Consider the following 19,228-nt stretch of genomic DNA (forward strand, 5'->3'; position numbering starts at 1 on the left):
CCGGCACGGCGGCATGCGAGGGGGCGGGTGGCCGGCAGCAACACCCGGCCACTTGCCACCCGGCAAACATCGCCACTGGGGAGACAAAGGCGGCCGGGAGCGGCGCTGGCCATACCGGGCCCCCCCCGTGGCGTGGCCATCGTTGCCGCCGCTGCCGCCGCCGCCGCTCGCCCCGGCTGACGGCGACCACCGATGTGGCTTAGACTGCCGTGGGCATGCTCACTTGAGTGGTGGCACAACGTGGGACTTCTCACGCGCCACCGCACGCGGATAATCGGAGGCACGGGGGGGGTGATTACAACAACGACAACAACGCCGAGCGGTTCTAAACAAACCGAGTTTGTCAATCCAGTCGTGAACTATTTGTTAACTATTTTTGTCCTTTGTCAACGTGACACTTCTTTTGCCGATTGGCCGTGTCGGCTTGTGGAGGGTTACGACACATTTATAAACAACGCGATCCAGCCCAAAAAAAGACCTTTATTATGAATGATATTGGTCGCGGAAGCCTCCCACGCGTTAAACTGACGATGAAAAAGTGGCGTAGCCTCGCTCAGTGGCTTCCCGACATAGGAATGCAGAGCGTTCCAGACGGCCGCGGTGACCGCCGCGGCCGTAGGAAGTCACTCGGAGAGCGGCTCTCAAGTGGCGGGCCGAGGCCTGCGATGGTCGCGAGTTGTCGTTGACCCACACGAGATGTGTCGAGCTGCTGCTGCTGCTGCTGTTGTTGTTGTCGTTATCGTTGTCGTCTGTAATTGTGCGTCACTGCCAAGCACAACAGCAGCAGCCGCAGCAGCAGCTCAACACGTTCACGGGGAGAGACACGGGGAGAGTCACGGGGAGAGTCACGGGGGGAGAGACACGGGGAGAGACACGGGGAGAGACACGGGGGGAGTCACGGACAGAGACACGGGGGGAGAGACACGGGGAGAGTCACGGGGAGAGTCACGGGGGGAGAGACACGGGGGGAGAGACACGGGGAGAGACACGGGGAGAGTCACGAGGAGAGTCACGGGGGGAGAGTCACGAGGAGAGTCACGGGGAGAGACACGGGGAGTCACGGGGAGAGACACGGGGAGAGTCACGGGGAGAGTCACGGGGAGAGTCACGGGGAGAGTCACGGGGGGAGAGACACGGGGAGAGACACGGGGAGAGGCACGGGGAGAGTCACGGGGGGAGAGTCACGGGGGGAGAGACACGGGGAGAGTCACGGGGAGAGACACGGGGGGAGAGACACGGGGAGAGTCACGGGGAGAGACACGGGGAGAGTCACGGGGAGAGACACGGGGGGAGTCACGGACAGAGACACGGGGGGAGAGACACAGGGAGAGTAACGGGGAGAGTCACAGGGGGAGTCACGGGGGGAGACACGGGGGGAGAGACACGGGGGGAGTCACGGACAGAGACACGGGGGGAGAGACACGGGGAGAGTCACGGGGAGAGTCACGGGGGGAGACACGGGGAGAGTCACGGGGAGAGTCACGGGGAGAGACACGGAGAGAGACACGGGGAGAGTCACGGGGAGAGACACGGGGAGTCACGGGGAGAGACACGGGGGGAGTCACGGGGAGAGTCACGGGGAGAGACACGGGGAGAGTCACGGGGAGCGACACGGGGGGAGTCACGGGGAGAGACACGGGGAGCGACACGGGGGGAGTCACGGGGAGAGTCACGAGGAGAGTCACGGGGAGCGACACGGGGGGAGTCACGGGGAGAGTCACGAGGAGAGACACGGGGAGAGTCACGGGGAGAGACACGGGGAGTCACGGGGAGAGTCACGGGGAGAGACACGGAGAGAGACACGGGGAGAGTCACGGGGAGAGACACGGGGAGAGTCACGGGGAGAGACACGGGGGGAGTCACGGGGAGAGTCACGGGGAGACACGGGGAGAGTCACGGGGAGAGACACGGGGAGAGTCACGGGGAGAGTCACGGGGAGAGACACGGAGGGAGACACGGGGGGAGTCACGGGGAGAGTCACGGGGAGAGACACGGGGAGAGTCACGGGGAGAGACACGGGGAGAGTCACGGGGAGAGACACGGGGAGAGACACGGGGGAAGAGTCACGAGGAGAGTCACGGGGAGCGACACGGGGGGAGTCGCGGGGAGAGTCACGGGGAGAGTCACGGGGAGAGTCACGGGGAGAGACACGGGGAGAGACACGGGGAGGGACACGGGGGGAGACTTGGGGGGAGAGACACAGGGGGAGAGACACAGGGGGAGAGACACAGGGGGAGAGACACAGGGGGAGAGACACAGGGGGAGAGTCACGGGGAGAGTCACGGGGAGAGTCACGGGGGGAGAGACACGGGGGGAGAGACACGGGGGGAGAGACACGGGGGGAGAGACACGGGGGGAGAGACACGGGGAGAGTCACGGGGGGAGAGTCACGGGGGGAGAGACACGGGGGGAGAGACACGGGGGGAGAGACACGGGGGGAGAGACACGGGGGGAGAGTCACGGGGGGAGTCACGGGGAGAGTCACGGGTTGCAGCAGCATCACTAAATTAGTGAAAATTAACACGAACAATTGACACAAATTAACACAAATAACCGCACGCAAACCGAGACCTTGCTGCTGGAGGTGGTGGTGGAGGGGGTGGAGGGGGTGGAGGGGGTGGAGGGGGTCTAGGAGGAGAGTCACACAGGAGCCCCACCGCTCGCAGAGTAATGGCACAGCCGGTATTGGGGGTATTGGCGAGTGTCGCCGTCTCACTGCTAGCGACAGCTGCTGCTGCAACTTCACGAGCGTGCGGTGTTGCGGTGTGGTGCAGTGGTGCGGTGGTGTAGTGGCGGTGTGGTGGTGCGGTGCGTCCGTGCGGAAAGGCGATCTTCCTCTTCTTCTCCTCGAGAGGAGCGGAGATCAGTGGAGGTTGTCAAAGTACTTGAGCTTGCCTGACGGGTCGGGGATTATCTGCGCAGAGAGACAGAGACACGGAGTGAAAGAGACACGGAGTGAAAAAGAGACAGAGACACAGAGAGACAGAGAGACAGACAGAGAGACAGAGACACAGAGAGACAGAGACACAGAGAGACAGATAGAGAGACAGAGCCACAGAGACAGAGAGAGACAGACAGAGAGAGAGACACAGAGACACAGAGAGACACGGAGTGAAAGAGAGACAGAGACACAGAGAGACACAGAGACAGAGAGACAGACAGGAGAGACAGACAGAGAGAGAGACACAGAGACACAGAGAGACACGGAGTGAAAGAGAGACAGAGACACAGAGAGACACAGAGACAGAGAGACAGACAGGAGAGACAGACAGAGAGAGAGACACAGAGAGACACAGAGACACAGAGAGACACAGAGAGACAGAGACACAGAGACACAGAAAGAGACAGACAGAGACACAGAAAGAGACAGAGACACAGAGAGACAGACAGAGAGAGACACAGAGACACAGAGAGACAGAGACACAGAGAGACAGAGACACAGATACACAGAGACACAGATACACAGAGACACAGAGAGACAGAGACACAGAGAGACGGAGACACAGTGAGACAAAGACACAGAGAGACAGAGAGACAGAGACACACAGAGAGACACAGAGACACACAGGGAGACACAGAGACAGAGAGACACAGAGACAGAGCCACAGAGAGCCACAGAGACACACAGAGACACACAGAGACAAAGACACAGAGAGACACAGAGACAGAGCCACACAGAGACACACAGAGACACACAGAGACACAGAGACAGAGAGAGACACAGAGACACAGAGAAACATGACGGTTCAATGTAACGTGTCATCACCACCCCGTGTAGCCTTAACAGACTGCTGGGGAAAGTGCTGTGAGTGACGTACACATGTAGACGTACACATGTAGGCGTACACATGTAGACGTACACATGCAGACCTACACATGCAGACCTACACATGCAGACCTACACATGCAGACCTACACATGTAGGCGTACACATGTAGGCGTACACATGTAGACGTACACATGTAGGTGTACACATGTAGACGTACACATGTAGGTGTACACATGTAGGCGTACACATGTAGGCGTACACATGTAGGCGTACACATGTAGGCGTACACATGTCAGTGATAGAGACAGGAGACAGTGATAGAGACAGGAGACAGTGATAGAGACAGGAGACAGTGATAGAGATAGGAGACAGTGATAGAGATAGGAGACAGTGATAGAGATAGGAGACAGTGATAGAGATAGGAGACAGTGATAGAGATAGGAGACAGTGTTAGAGATAGGAGACAGTGATAGAGATAGGAGACAGTGATAGAGATAGGAGACAGTGATAGAGATAGGAGACAGTGATAGAGATAGGAGACAGTGATAGGAGACAGAGATAGGAGACAGTGATAGAGATAGGAGACAGAGATAGGAGACAGTGATAGAGATAGGAGACAGTGATAGAGATAGGAGACAGTGATAGAGATAGGAGACAGTGATAGAGATAGGAGACAGTGATAGAGATAGGAGACAGTGATAGAGATAGGAGACAGTGATAGAGATAGGAGACAGTGATAGAGATAGGAGACAGTGATAGGAGACAGAGATAGGAGACAGTGATAGAGATAGGAGACAGTGATAGAGATAGGAGACAGAGATAGGAGACAGTGATAGAGATAAGAGACAGTGATAGAGATAGGAGACAGTGATAGAGATAGGAGACAGTGATAGAGATAGGAGACAGTGATAGAGATAGGAGACAGTGATAGAGATAGGAGAGAGTGATAGAGATAGGAGACAGTGATAGAGATAGGAGACAGTGTTAGAGATAGGAGACAGTGATAGAGATAGGAGACAGTGATAGAGATAGGAGACAGTGATAGAGACAGTGTTAGAGATAGGAGACAGTGATAGAGATAGGAGACAGTGATAGAGACAGGAGACAGTGATAGAGATAGGAGACAGTGATAGAGATAGGAGACAGTGATAGAGACAGGAGACAGTGATAGAGACAAGAGACAGTGATAGAGATAGGAGACAGTGATAGAGATAGGAGACAGTGTTAGAGATAGGAGACAGTGATAGAGATAGGAGACAGTGATAGAGATAGGAGACAGTGATAGAGACAGTGTTAGAGATAGGAGACAGTGATAGAGATAGGAGACAGTGATAGAGACAGGAGACAGTGATAGAGATAGGAGACAGTGATAGAGATAGGAGACAGTGATAGAGATAGGAGACAGTGATAGAGACATGAGACAGTGTTAGAGATAGGAGACAGAGATAGGAGACAGTGATAGAGATAAGAGACAGTGATAGAGATAGGAGACAGTGATAGAGACAGTGATAGAGATAGCAGACAGTGATAGAGATAGGAGACAGTAATAGAGACAGGAGACAGTGATAGAGATAGGAGACAGTGATAGAGATAGGAGACAGTGATAGAGATAGGAGACTGATAGAGATAGGAGACAGTGATAGAGACAGGAGACAGTGATAGAGATAGGAGACAGTGATAGAGATAGGAGACAGTGTTAGAGATAGGAGACAGTGATAGAGATAGGAGACAGTGATAGAGATAGGAGACAGTGTTAGAGATAGGAGACAGTGATAGAGATAGGAGACAGTGATAGAGATAGGAGACAGTGTTAGAGATAGGAGACAGTGATAGAGATAGGAGACAGTGATAGAGACAGGAGACAGTGATAGAGATAGGAGACAGTGATAGAGATAGGAGACAGTGATAGAGATAGGAGACAGTGATAGAGATAGGAGACTGATAGAGATAGGAGACAGTGATAGAGACAGGAGACAGTGATAGAGATAGGAGACAGTGATAGAGATAGGAGACAGTGTTAGAGATAAGAGACAGTGATAGAGATAGGAGACAGTGATAGAGATAGGAGACAGTGTTAGAGATAGGAGACAGTGATAGAGATAGGAGACAGTGATAGAGATAGGAGACAGTGTTAGAGATAGGAGACAGTGATAGAGATAGGAGACAGTGATAGAGACAGGAGACAGTGATAGAGATAGGAGGCAGTGTTAGAGATAGGTGACAGTGTTAGAGATAGGAGACAGTGTTAGAGATAGGAGACAGTGTTAGAGATAGGTGACAGTGTTAGAGATAGGAGACAGTGATAGAGATAGGAGACAGTGTTAGAGATAGGAGACAGTGTTAGAGATAGGAGACAGAGATAGGAGACAGTGATAGAGATAGGGGACAGTGATAGAGATAGGAGACAATGATAGAGACAGGAGACAGTGATAGAGATAGGAGACAGTGATATAGATAGGAGACAGTGATAGAGATAGGAGACAGTGATATAGATAGGAGACAGTGATATAGATAGGAGACAGAGACAGGAGACAGTGATAGAGATAGGAGACAGTGATATAGATAGGAGACAGTGATAGAGATAGGAGACAGTGTTAGAGATAGGAGACAGTGTTAGAGATAGGAGACAGAGATAGGAGACAGTGATAGAGATAGGGGACAGTGATAGAAATAGGAGACAATGATAGAGACAGGAGACAGTGATAGAGATAGGAGACAGTGATATAGATAGGAGACAGTGATAGAGATAGGAGACAGTGATATAGATAGGAGACAGTGTTAGAGATAGGAGACAGAGCTATTGTTCGATCTCAGCCCAAAGTGGCCAATCTCTTGGGCTGTGAGACTCCTCGTCCTAGCGACGACTCACAGCTCGTGATGGGGCCACCACTGCCTCATGGCCTCCTCTGGGTTAATCTGCGTGGACACACAAAGACAAAGATCCCCTGGATAACCTTAACGGACTTTTGGGGCAAGTGCTGTTAGATAGAGCAGCAGCTGCTAACTATGAATTGGGCTACGGACGCACACAGACGCAACACACTCAGAGGGTGTAGTGTGTGTAGTGTAGTGTGTGTGTAGTGTGTGTGTAGTGTGTGTAGTGTGTGTGTAGTGTGTATGTAGTGTGTGTGTACACTTGTGTAGTGTGTGTGTCGTGTGTGTAGTGTGTGTAGTGTGTGTGTAGTGTGTGTAGTGTGTGTGCAGGGTGTATGTAGTGTGCAGGGTGTATGTAGTGTGCGTGTGTGTACTTGAGACAGAGAGAGATGGGTAGAGAGAAACACGAGGGGGTGTGACGGAGAGACACGTGGGGGTGGTGGACTCACCGTTTCTGCTCCTGGCTTCCACCCGGCAGGACAAACTGAGAGAGACAGAGACGGAGTGGGGATGGGTTACACAACGCGCGTCCACACACACACACACTCTCAGTCTCTGCGTGCGAGTCTCACCTTCCCTGTGCTTGTCTCTGCGTGTCTCTGTGTGTGTGCGTGTCTCTGTGTGCGTGCGTGTCTCTGTGTGCATGCGTGTCTCTGTGTGGGTGCATGTCTCTGTGTGTGTGCGTGTCTCTGCGTGTCTCTGTGTGTGTGCGTGTCTCTGCGTGCCTCTGTGTGTGTGCGTGTCTCTGCGTGTCTCTGCGTGTCTCTGTGTGTGTGCGTGTCTCTGCGTGTCTCTGTGTGTCTCTATGTGTCTCTGTGTGCGTGCGTGTCTCTGCGTGTCTCTGTGTGTCTCTGTGTATGTGCGTGTCTCTGCGTGCCTCTGTGTGTGTGCGTCTCTGCGTGCCTCTGTGTGTGTGCGCGTGTCTCTGTGTGTCTCTGCTTGTCTCTGTGATCCTCTGTGTGTCTCTGTGTGCGTGCGTGTCTCTGTGTGCGTGCGTCTCTGTGTGCATGCATGTCTCTGTGTGTGTGCGTGTCTCTGTGTGTCTCTGTGTGTGTGCCTGTCTCTGCGTGCGTGCCTCTGCGTGTCTCTGCATGCGTCTCTGCGTGCGTGTCTCTGCGTGCGTGTCTCTGCGTGCGTGTCTCTGCGTGCGTGTCTCTGCGTGCGTGTCTCTACGTGCGTGTCTCTGTGTACGTGTCTCTGCGGGCGTGTCTCTGCGTGCGTGTCTCTGCGTGTGTCTGCGTGCGTGTCTCTGCGTGCGTGCGAGCCTCACCCTCCCCGTGCGTGTCCGTGTACTGGAAGGCCTGCACGAGGCGCAGAGTCTCATCGACGCTGCGCCCCACTGGGAGGTCGTTCATCGTGATCTGGCGCAGGATGCCCTTGGCATCGATAATGAACAGTCCCCTGCTCACGCCACACACACACAGACACACACAGACACACACGCAGACACACACGCAGACACACACAGACACACAGACACACACAGACACAAACACACAGACACACACACAGAGACACACACACAGACACACACAGACACACACACACAGACACACAGACACACACATACACACACAGACACACACACACAGACACACACACAGGAACACACATACATACACACATACACAGACACACACACAGACACACACACAGACACACCCACACACGCAGACACACACACGCAGACACACACACGCAGACACACACACGCAGACACACAGACACACACACACAGGAACACACACACAGACACACACAGGCACACACACACAAAGATAAAGACAAAGATCCCCCATATAGCCTTAACAGACTGTAGGGGCAAGTGCTGTTAGCGAGCAGCACCTATGAAGGCAGGCACGGCACACGAGGGGGTGGGTGGCCAGCACCACGCCCGGCCGCCTTTGTCTCCCCAGTGGCGATGTTCACTACACACCGCTACACCACGTACTCATTTGAGGCTGAGTCGACCTAGGGGAGGCCCAGAAACGATTCAGATAATCGTCACTGGTGTTGGTGGCTGTGAACGGGAATTGAACTCAGGTCGCCGGGTTCGTAGCGCAGCACACTGCTCCTGCTGCTACTCTTGCTACTACAACTACTGCTGCTACTACAGCTACTGCTGCTACTCCTGCTGCTGCTACTACAACTACTGCTGCTACTCCTGCTGTTGCTACTACAACTACTGCTACTACAACTACTGCTACTACTACTGCTGCTACTACTGCTACTACAACTACTACAACTACTGCTGCTACTACTGCTGCTACTCCTGCTGCTGCTACTACAACTACTGCTACTACGACTACTGCTACTACTGCTACTACTGCTGGTACTCCTACTACTGCTACTACTACAACTACTGCTGCTACTGCTACTACTGCTGCTACTACAACTACTGCTACAACTAAAACTACTGCTGCTACTACGACTACTGCTGCTACTACTACTACTGCTGCTACTACTACTACTACTGCTGCTACTACTACTACTGCTGCTACTACTGCTGCTACTGCTACTACTACAACTGCTGCTACTCCTGCTGCTACAACTACTGCTACTACTGCTACTACTACAACAACTACTGCTACTACTACAACTACTGCTGCTGCTACTGCTACTCCAACTACTGCTACTACGACTACTGCTACTACTACAACTACTGCTGCTACTACTGCTGCTACTCCTGCTGCTGCTACTACAACTACTGCTACTACTACTGCTGCTACTCCTGCTGCTACTACTACAACTACTGCTGCTACTACTGCTGCTACTCCTGCTGCTGCTACTACAACTACTGCTACTACTGCTGCTACTCCTGCTACTGCTACTACTGCTACTACAACTACTGCTACTACTGCTGCTACTACTGCTACTACTACTACTACAACTGCTGCTACTACTACTGCTGCTACTACTACTGCTGCTGCTGCTACAGCTGCTACTACTGCTACTAGAACTGCTACTACAACTGCTGCTACTGCTGCTACTACTACTACAACTGCTGCTACTGCTACAACTACTACTGCTACAACTACTACCGATGCTACTACTACTACCGATGCTGCTGCTGCTGCTGCCACCACCCCACCTGAGCGTGTGTCCGTGATCCTCCAGGTAGACGCCGTAGTCTTTGGAGATCTGGTGCGTCAGGTCAGACAGCAGTGGGATTTTGAGCGGGCCCAGGCCTCCCTGTTTCCTGGGCGTGTTGATCCTGCGGGGAAGGAGGAGCCGAGGGAGTGCAGTACAACGGCCGAGCGGTCACCCCGGGCGGTCAAGCGCACGTTGACAGAAGCGGTGTGTTGAACCACGTTTGATGCCCAAGGCGCTTCAAACAAAAACATGTTTTAACGCTTCTGAGAATTTGCAATCGACGCCACGAGGAATGTGTCTCCTCCGGGCTCCAGAGACGGCGAATGGGCGGGAGAGACTCAACGACGCTTTGAAGCTATTAACGTTACATTTGTTATATTCTTGGTTCTTTCGGTAAAGTCACCACGTAGAAGGGAGACAATAAAATAATTAAAAAATATAAAACATATTCTTAGCTCTTTCGGTAAAGTCACGTTGAAGGGAAACAATAAAATAATAATATATATAAAACAATAAAAATTCTCACGACGTTTACCGAAAGAGCTAAGAATATGAATTACTGCAGTCACGAAAGCTTTAAATCAAAATATATAAAACAATTAAATTATCACGACATTTCGACTGCAACATGAGCAATCGTCATCAGGTGTGAAAACCACAGCAAGAACATTTGAAAAAAGTGGCGGGTTTTTTTTAACGTTAGCACCACGGAGAGCGATTTTGGCAGTTTGTTCAGATGGACGAGTCCATTTATGTTCGGAAAAGAGGAGGGGGGAGACGAAAATAATGGATGCGGTCTGAAAGCCACCGTAAGCGTGAGCAATCAATTAAGACCTGAAATGGTTCATCAAATCCTTCCAATGATTGCTAAGCCAGAATTAATCTTCTCGGTTGAAATTGTCTCTGTGCTTGTATATGTGGATAGCCTCATGAACGAATCTCTCATGGTAGCCAGATGGCTTACAAAGAACCTCTGTCTTGGAAAAGTCAATGTCATGTGAGCCTACTGAATTATAACAGTGATCTGCCACGGCCGAGGTGTTGGTCCTACCGTGTTTAAGGTCTGCTTTGTGTTCACGAATGCGGTCTGAGACATGTCGTTTGGTTTCTCCAATGTAACTACTACCACAGAGGCAACTTAGTTTGTAGACACCAGGGTACTGTATGTCCGGAATCACATCAATTAAGACGCGAAATGGTTTATCAGATCCTTCCAATGATTGCTAAGCCAGAATTCATCTTCTCGGTTGAAATTGTCTCTGTGTTTGGATATGTGGATAGCCTCGTGAACATTCGTTATTGTGTCACGGTGCAGTCGTATTGTTGTCCGTTCTTTCCCCATTAAAAACGATAGTCCCATGTGAGTGTTAACGTTTGTTGTGAAGCACCCTGTACATCACGTGGATAAAAACAATAATAAAATAAAACACGACGTTTGGGTCGCAACACAAGCGTCCGTCTTCAGGTGAGAAAAATGATCTGCTGTTAGTTTTTCAGTTTCAGTTTAATTTATTAGGATTTAGCCTGCGAGCCATTCGGCTCTTGATGTGGGTTCAACCGCAACAAACAATGAAATTACAAGATACACCTAAAATTCATTGTACACAAATCTAAACATCACCACGTACGTAAACAATAAAATCCGACAGCAAAAGCACCACCCGTCCATGCTGCGTACAAAAAGTGCAAAAAATTCCATTTCGATGTTTGATCAAGAATAACAATCATAATACAATACAGATCGAAATTTTAAGTATAAATCTATCAATTTTGATTTAAAGCTTGCGTGACTGCAGGGATTCATATTCTTGGTTCTTTCGGTAAAGTCACCACGTAGAAGGGAAACAATAAAATAATAAAAATATAAAACAATAAAATTCTCACGGGACTTTACCGAAAGAACCAAGACTATAAATCTATACTAAATATATAGGCACGGGAGGGGGGGTGGGAAGGGGGGGGGAGGAGTTTGGCTGTAGGAGTTCACAGGGGAGAGGGGCGGAGGGTTTGTGGGGTGCAGGGACGGATGGAGGCTGGCACATCGCATGTACATTCAAATGTGCGTTCTGCATCACGGACGTGTGCACGTGTAGAAACGACTTTGACGCAACTGTCCTGGGAAGTATACATATTCTTGGTTCTTTCGGTAAAGTCACGTAGAAGGGCAACAATAAAATAATAAAAACATAAAACAATAAAATTCTCACGACGTTTTGACTGCAACACAAGCAATCATCATCAGGTGTGAAAACCACAGCAAGAAAATTTGAAAAAAGTGGCGTTATTTTTTTAACGTTAGCACCACGGAGAGCGATTTGGCAGTTATTCAGATGGACGAGTCCATCTATGTTCGGAAAAGAGGAGGGGGGAGACGAAAATAACGGATGAAAAAAAAAGCCACTTTTTTCAAATTTTCTTGCTGTGGTTTTCACACCTGATGATGATTGCTTGTGTTGCAGTCGAAACGTCGTGAGAATTTTATTGTTTTATATTTTTATTATTTTATTGTTTCCCTTCTACGTGGTGACTTTACCGAAAGAACCAAGAATATGAATTCCTGCAGTCACGAAAGCTTATAATCAAAATTTGTCCTGGGAAGGTTTTCTTTATTAAGGTGCCACGCCGTGCCGGATGAAGCTAGTGTGGGGCCTCTAGCATGATGTTATAAAGGGGCCCTAAATAAAAAAGAAAACCACATAAATACTAAAACACAAATGTTTTACTTGCACAATAAAGTAATTGTACTTTTTCATTTGCTATACAGCTGGATAATACGACAATTCGCTAACCTTAAACACCCAGTCGTTCGTAAAAGCTGAAGGCGGTGTAGTACTATAGTAATAGAGCAAGTGCAGAATCACTGAACCGGAATTGATAGCTTGAAAGCATTTAGCGCGGGGCCCTTGAAAGTGTGGGGCCCGTAGTATTTGCTACATTTTCTACTAGGATAATCTGGCACTGGAGCCACGTTTTCACACTGACAGGCGGAGACCCCCACTGCAACAGCCCCAAGTATCTCACGCAACTCCCTTATATAGCGATGGATGTCACGCCCCCATTCCCGAACCTTCTCGCTGGCTCTAGACCGCTCGCTCTGCCGGCAGACTCCACCATCCTCTTCCGTCACCTGGCCAACGCTCCCTTCTCGATCATTCTCGTAGCCACCAGTCCATTCGCACTGCAGGCTGACTCCCCTGCCATTACCTCTCGTAGCCACTAGTCCACTCGCACTGCAGGCTGACTCCCCTGTCATTACCTCTCGTGGCCACCAGTCCACTCACACTGCAGGCTGACTCCCCTGTCATTACCTCTCGTGGCCACCAGTCCACTCACACTGCAGGCTGACTCCCCTGTCATTACCTCCCGTGGCCACCAGTCCACTCGCACTGGAGGCTGACTCCCCCTGTCATTACCTCCCGTGGCCACCAGTCCACTCGCACTGGAGGCTGACTCCCCTGTCATTACCTCCCGTGGCCACCAGTCCACTCACACTGCAGGCTGACTCCCCTGTCATTACCTCCTGTGGCCACCAGTCCATTCGCACTGCAGGCTGACTCCCCTGTCATTACCTCTCATAGCCACTAGTCCACTCGCACTGCAGGCTGACTCCCCTGTCAGTACCTCTCGTAGCCACTAGTCCACTCGCACTGCAGGCTGACTCCCCTGTCATTACCTCTCATGGCCACCAGTCCACTCACACTGCAGGCTGACTACCCTGTCATTACCTCTCGTAGCCACTAGTCCACTCGCACTGCAGGCTGACTCCCCTGTCATTACCTCTCGTGGCCACCAGTCCACTCACACTGCAGGCTGACTCCCCTGTCATTAACTCCCGTGGCCACCAGTCCACTCGCACTGGAGGCTGACTCCCCTGTCATTACCTCTCGTGGCCACCAGTCCACTCACACTGCAGGCTGACTCCCCTGTCCTTACCTCCCGTGGCCACTAGTCCATTCACACTGCAGGCTGACTCCCACAACAACACTAAACAACAACAATGAGCAGTTCTAAAGAAACGAGTTTGCCGGTCCCGGTGATGATTTAATAGCAGACGCCGTGCGGCGATGTCCGCGACGCTGTGATTGGTCCGTACCAGGCGAGGTGCGTGAACTGAGAGTCCACGGACGCCGCCACCACCTCGGTGCCGATGGCGCGGAACTCCTCCACGCGGTCGCTGAACGCGATGATCTCAGTGGGGCAGACGAACGTGCTGCAAGCACGGGGAGGAGGAGGAGGGAGACACGGTGAGGAGGAGGGAGACACGGTGGGGAGGAGGGAGACACAGTGGGGAGGGAGACACGGGGAGGAGGGAGACACGGTGGGGAGGAGGGAGACACGGTGGGGAGGAGGGAGACACAGTGGGGAGGGAGACACGGGGAGGAGGGAGACACGGTGGGGAGGAGGGAGACACGTGGGGAGGAAGGAGACACGGGGGGGAGGAAGGAGACACGGGGGGGGGAGGAAGGAGACATGGGGGGGAGGAGACACGTGGGGAGGAGGGAGACACGGTAGAAGGGAGACATGGGGGGGAGACACGGGGGGAGAGAGACACGGGGTGGGAGGGAGACACGGGGGGAGGGAGACACGGGGGGGTGGGGGAGTAGAAGTGAAACACAAGATTAATATCTTCAGCACAACCAGGAGCCCTTTTTGCCCCGGGATTGTGCGTGCGGTGAAGGTGTTGGTAGTAGGTGGTGCTAGTGGGTGGTGGTGGTAGTTATGGTAGTGGGTGGTGGTAGTGGGTGGTAGTGGGTGGTAGTGGGTGGTAGTGGGTGGTGGTAGTGGTGGTAGTGGAAGGTGATAGTGGGTGGTGGTAGTGGGTGGTGGTAGTGGGTGGTGGTAGTGGTGGTAGTGGGTGGTGGTAGTGGGTGGTAGTAGGTGGTGGTAGTGGGTGGTGATAGTGGGTGGTGGTAGTGGGTGGTGGTGTTAGTGGGTGGTGGTAGTGGGTGGTGGTGTTAGTGGGTGGTGGTAGTGGGTGGTGGTGTTAGTGGGTGGTAGTAGTGGTTGGTAGTAGGTGGTGGTAGTGGGTGGTAGTGGGTGGTGGCAGTGGGTGGTGGTGGTAGTGGGTGGTGGTAGTGGGTAGTGGGTGGTGGTAGTGGGTGGTGGTAGTGGGTGGTGGTAGTGGGTAGTGGTGGTAGTGGGTGGAGGTAGTGGTGGTAGTGGGTGGTGGTGATAGTGGGTGGTAGTGGGTGGTAGTGGGTGGTGGTGGCAGTAGGTGGTGGTAGTGGGTGGTGGTAGTGGGTGGTGGTGGGTGGTAGTAGTGGGTGGTGGTAGTGGGTGTTAGTGGGTGGTGGAAGTGGGTGGTGGTAGTGGTGGTAGTGGGTGGTGGTAGTGGGTGGTGGTAGTGGGTGGTAGTGGGTGGTGGTAGTGGGTGGTAGTGGGTGTTGGTAGTGGGTGGTGGTAGTGGGTGGTAGTGGGTGGTGGTGGTGGTAGTGGGTGGTGGTAGTGGGTGGTAGTGGGTGGTAGTAGGTGGTGGTAGTGGGTGGTGGTAGTGGGTGGTGGTAGTGGGTGGTGGTAGTGGGTGGTGGTAGTGGGTGGTGGTAGTGGGTGGTGGTAGTGGATGGTGGTAGTGAGTGGTAGTGGGTGGTGGTAGTGGGTGGTAGTGGGTGGTAGTAGGTGGTGGTAGTGGGTGGTGTTAGTGGCTGGTGGTGGTAGTGGGTGGTAGTGGGTGGTAGTAGATGGTGGTAGTGGTTGGTAGTAGATGGTGGTAGTGGGTGGTGGTAGTGGCTGGTGGTGGCAGTGGGTGGCGGTCTCACAAGTCGAGGGGGTAGAAGAAGAACACGAGGTATTTGCCGCGGTACTCTGAGAGTTTGAGGTCACGGAAGGCGCCGTCCACCACGGCCGTGCCCTCCCAGTGCGGGGCCGGCTTGGAGACTGCGGGCGGGACGGGGTCACGGGGTCACGGCACGGGGTCACGGTCACACGGTGATGTCACGGGCACAGGGGTCACGGGGTCACGACTCGTGGTGCCCCGTGAACGTTGTGCCCACCGCAGCGCGAACAGCGCCGAACGCAAAGCGACCAGGAGAGAACCGCCGCCATCGCCGCCATCGTCGCCGTAGCAGCTGAGAACCACGCAGGATGTTTCACCTCAGCCGTGGGAAGCTCAGCGGCTGCGTCAATAAAAGTCAACGGCTTCTCGGACTACCGCCACCTCCCCCACCCCCTCCTACCCCCTCCACCACTGCCACCTCCTCCTACACCCCTACCACCTCCACCACTGCCACCTCCTCCACCCCCTCCTACCCCCTCCACCACTGCCACCTCCTCCACCCCTACCACCTCCTCCTCCACCTCCTCCTCCACCCCTACCACCTCCTCCTACACCCCTACCACCTCCTCCACCCCTACCACCTCCTCCACCCCTACCACCTCCTCCACCCCTACCACCTCCTCCACCCCTACCACCTCCTCCACCCCTACCACCTCCTCCACCCCTACCACCTCCTCCTCCACCATCTCCTCCACCCCTACCACCTCCTCCTCCTCCACCGCTACCGCCTCCACCGCCACCACCACCACCACCTCCTCCTCCACCCCTACCACCTCCACCACCTCCTCCTCCACCCCCTCCTACCCCCTCCACCACCACCTCCTCCTACACCCCTACAACCTCCTCCACCCCTACCACCTCCACCCCTACCACCTCCACCCTTACCACCTCCACCCCTACCACCTCCTCCACCATCTCAGTCAGTCGACCCGTGGCACTTGCTGGGTCTGTCCCGTGACCTCATGCACCTAGCCTGGCACAGCAAGGGAGGTACAGCTGGTGGTGGTGCATCCGCCGGTCATCTCAGTCGACCCGTGGCACCTGCTGGGTCTGTCACGTGACCTCGTGTCAGTGAGCCTTCGACACTTCACGTGTTAGAGAGTAAACCCACAACATGACCTATACAGGTAATGCATTACCTATACATGTAATGCATTACCTATACATGTAATGCATTACCTATACATGTAATGCATTACATGTATAGGTAATGCATTACATGTATAGGTAATGCATTACATGTACAGGCAAGTAATGTAGTGGGTATACGATCTCAAATCTCACCAAAGCAAATCATCTCATACCGCAACATCATCCAAGTCAGTGCATCGATGCATCAGCCACTCGCGCAGACGAACTCGGCGCGACAACTCACGGAGTCGCCCCGTAACTATCAGCTTGCTCGTTAAACCGCGAAATTGCAAGAGGTTAAATTCGAGGCCTGGTTTCTCCCCCCCCCCCCCCCCCGGGTCTTGCCTGCGCAGCTCTACCGGGTAGGGCGCGCCTCGCCCGGCAGGGTCTGCGCGCGTGAGGGGGTGCGCGGTGGGTGTCTCACTTTTCGCCTTGCTCAGGTGCAGCGAATGATCCGACACGGCAGCCCTGACCGCCTCGCCCGGGTAGACGTGCCCGCCCGCGATGTAGTGGCACTCGCGCTGCTTCTCCTCGGCGCGGCTTGTCGAACAGAGGCCCAGCAGCAGCAGCGGCAGCAGCAGCAGCGAGAGACGCGCCATTGCCGTCCCCCACACTCCCCAACACAACAGCGAGTGAGATACGTGTCACCAGCGATTCCGATTCGACGTCCCGCGTAATTGCGATGCGATTCCCCGGAGTCGATTTGCGTTGCGTCCAACGGGGGTGGGGGGGGGGTGGTTGGGAATCGCGGCGTGCTGTTTGTGGGGGTATCGGATCGTTGCGGCGAGTGGGGAGCGGTGGCGTTGCGGTTAGCGCAGCTCCACGAACCCGACCCATCCGTGTGTGTCACCGTGTGTGTGTGACCTGCAGCGCCACACGCCCACACCTATTACCATAATTAGGGGAAAGAACGGTGATCCAATCTTCGACCCCCAGGAACAGTTTTGCAGATTTGCTGAGCATTTCTGTGAGGTCCTGGGGAGTGGGAATCCTTCAGCCAGGAAAACATCGTGGCACAAAGTGAGGATGACCCTGCTGAGGCTGCGGTGCCTCAAATATTGGAAGTAGAAGTCACCCCCTGTGGGTGGCTGGCTGAGGTGCCATCTGTTGAGGAAGTACTGAAGGCGAGTCTGAGACCAGGAAAGGCACCAGACAGAGATGATCTCCCAAGCGAAATGCTGAGGGAGGGTGGCGTTTGTGCACAGACTGCCCTATATGACATCATAACAACAGTCTGGACCACTGGACGGGTTCCGCAGGATTGGAAGGATGTCCTGGTGGTCCCCCTCTTTAAGAAGGGAGACCGCACAGACTGTAACAACTACAGGGGCATCTCACTCCTCAGTGTGCCGGGAAAGGTCCTGGCAAGGATTATTCAACATCGCCTTGCCAGGCACGCTGAGGAGAGGCTCGCGGAGCCCCAATGCGGTTTCAGGAACGGGCGGTCCTGCACAGATGCCATATTTTCTGTCTGTCTGCTACAGCAGAGGTGTAGGGAATTCCAGCAAGACCTACATCTCTGCTTTATTAACCTGGTCAAGGCCTATAATACCATCAGTAGGCCTGGGCTCTGGGTTGTTCTTCGTGATTTCGGAGTCCCTGACACTCTGCTCACGCTCATTAAGGACCTTCATGATGGTGAGCGGGCCCGGGTAAAACTACGTGGCCGGTAGTCAGAGCCATTCCATGTACACCTTGGGGTGCGACAGGGATGTCCTCTGGCTCCAACATTAACATCTATTTCGACCACGTAGTTCGTGAAGCCTTCAGTAGCTGTACCGGGGGAATCTCCATTTGGTACAAATACAATGGTAGACTGATCGATGCCCGGGTGCGGTCAAGGGATGGCTCCCTATTGGTCAACCACGTTATGTATGCTGATGATTTGGTAATAGCTGCTCATCCGCAGGATTCAGAGGAGAGGTGAGGCCTTACCATCAGCCCCACCAAAACGAAGCACCTGCCTGGGTATTTTGTACCATCGGACACTCCACCCCCACAACTCTCAATCGGTGATGGGGCAGTTGTGGAGAGAGCGGAGAGTTTCCCATACCTGGGCAGTGTGCTCATGACCGGCACCAGTTTAACAGCAGAGGTCTCACTCCGAATCAGTCGAGCGGCAATATCTTTTCATCGGTTGCGTAACGCTGTGTGGAAGCTACCTGGTCTGTTGCTCAGCACGGAGCTTCGGGTCTTCTCGGCCACAGTCATTCCCTCCCTTCTCTACGCTTGCGAAACGTGGACCCCCCTAATGGAACATCTCCGCCGGTTAGAAACATTTAGGCTAGCCTGCCTACGATCAATCCTGGGTTTAACCAGGCTGGATTGTGTGAGGAGCTCACAAATTCTCGAAAGATCTGGACTAAGTCCCATCGGTGAGCTCCTCCGGTAGGCAAGGCTGCGATGGCTGGGTCGTGTAGCCCGCATGCCCAGCCACCGCATGCCGAAACAGCTTTTGTTCGGCCGGATCGAAGGGGCTAAACGGGCGCGGCACGAGCTAGAGAAGAGATGGAGTGATGTGGTACAGGAGGATGTGGCGCAGAGTGGACTTGCCGATGACTGGTAGTCATCTCACTCAGTCGACCCGT

General features: G+C 53.4%; 1 protein-coding gene across 2 annotated transcripts; it reads right to left on the minus strand.

Moving 5' to 3' along the window:
* Positions 1-460: 460 nt before the first annotated feature.
* On the minus strand, positions 461-17,302 carry PRDX4 (peroxiredoxin 4). 2 transcript variants are annotated; one of them, XM_032978472.2, is made up of 8 exons: positions 17,065-17,302; positions 15,493-15,610; positions 13,830-13,946; positions 9,735-9,857; positions 7,914-8,044; positions 7,093-7,127; positions 6,639-6,685; positions 461-2,914 (listed from the first exon to the last, which is right to left on the minus strand). In XM_032978472.2, exons 1-8 carry the CDS (start codon positions 17,237-17,239, stop codon positions 2,911-2,913), a joined length of 750 nt encoding a protein of 249 aa, XP_032834363.2. In that variant the 5' UTR covers positions 17,240-17,302; the 3' UTR covers positions 461-2,910. The 2 variants fall into 2 exon arrangements, with proteins under 2 accessions (XP_032834363.2, XP_032834362.2); XM_032978471.2 differs by lacking the exon at positions 6,639-6,685 and having other exon boundaries at positions 17,065-17,300.
* Positions 17,303-19,228: the final 1,926 nt, after the last annotated feature.

The sequence above is a fragment of the Petromyzon marinus genome, chromosome 66 (assembly GCF_048934315.1).
Source record: "Petromyzon marinus isolate PM22_M1 ecotype Great Lakes invasive population chromosome 66, UKy_Petmar_22M1.pri1.0, whole genome shotgun sequence".
Taxonomy (NCBI): domain Eukaryota; kingdom Metazoa; phylum Chordata; class Hyperoartia; order Petromyzontiformes; family Petromyzontidae; genus Petromyzon; species Petromyzon marinus.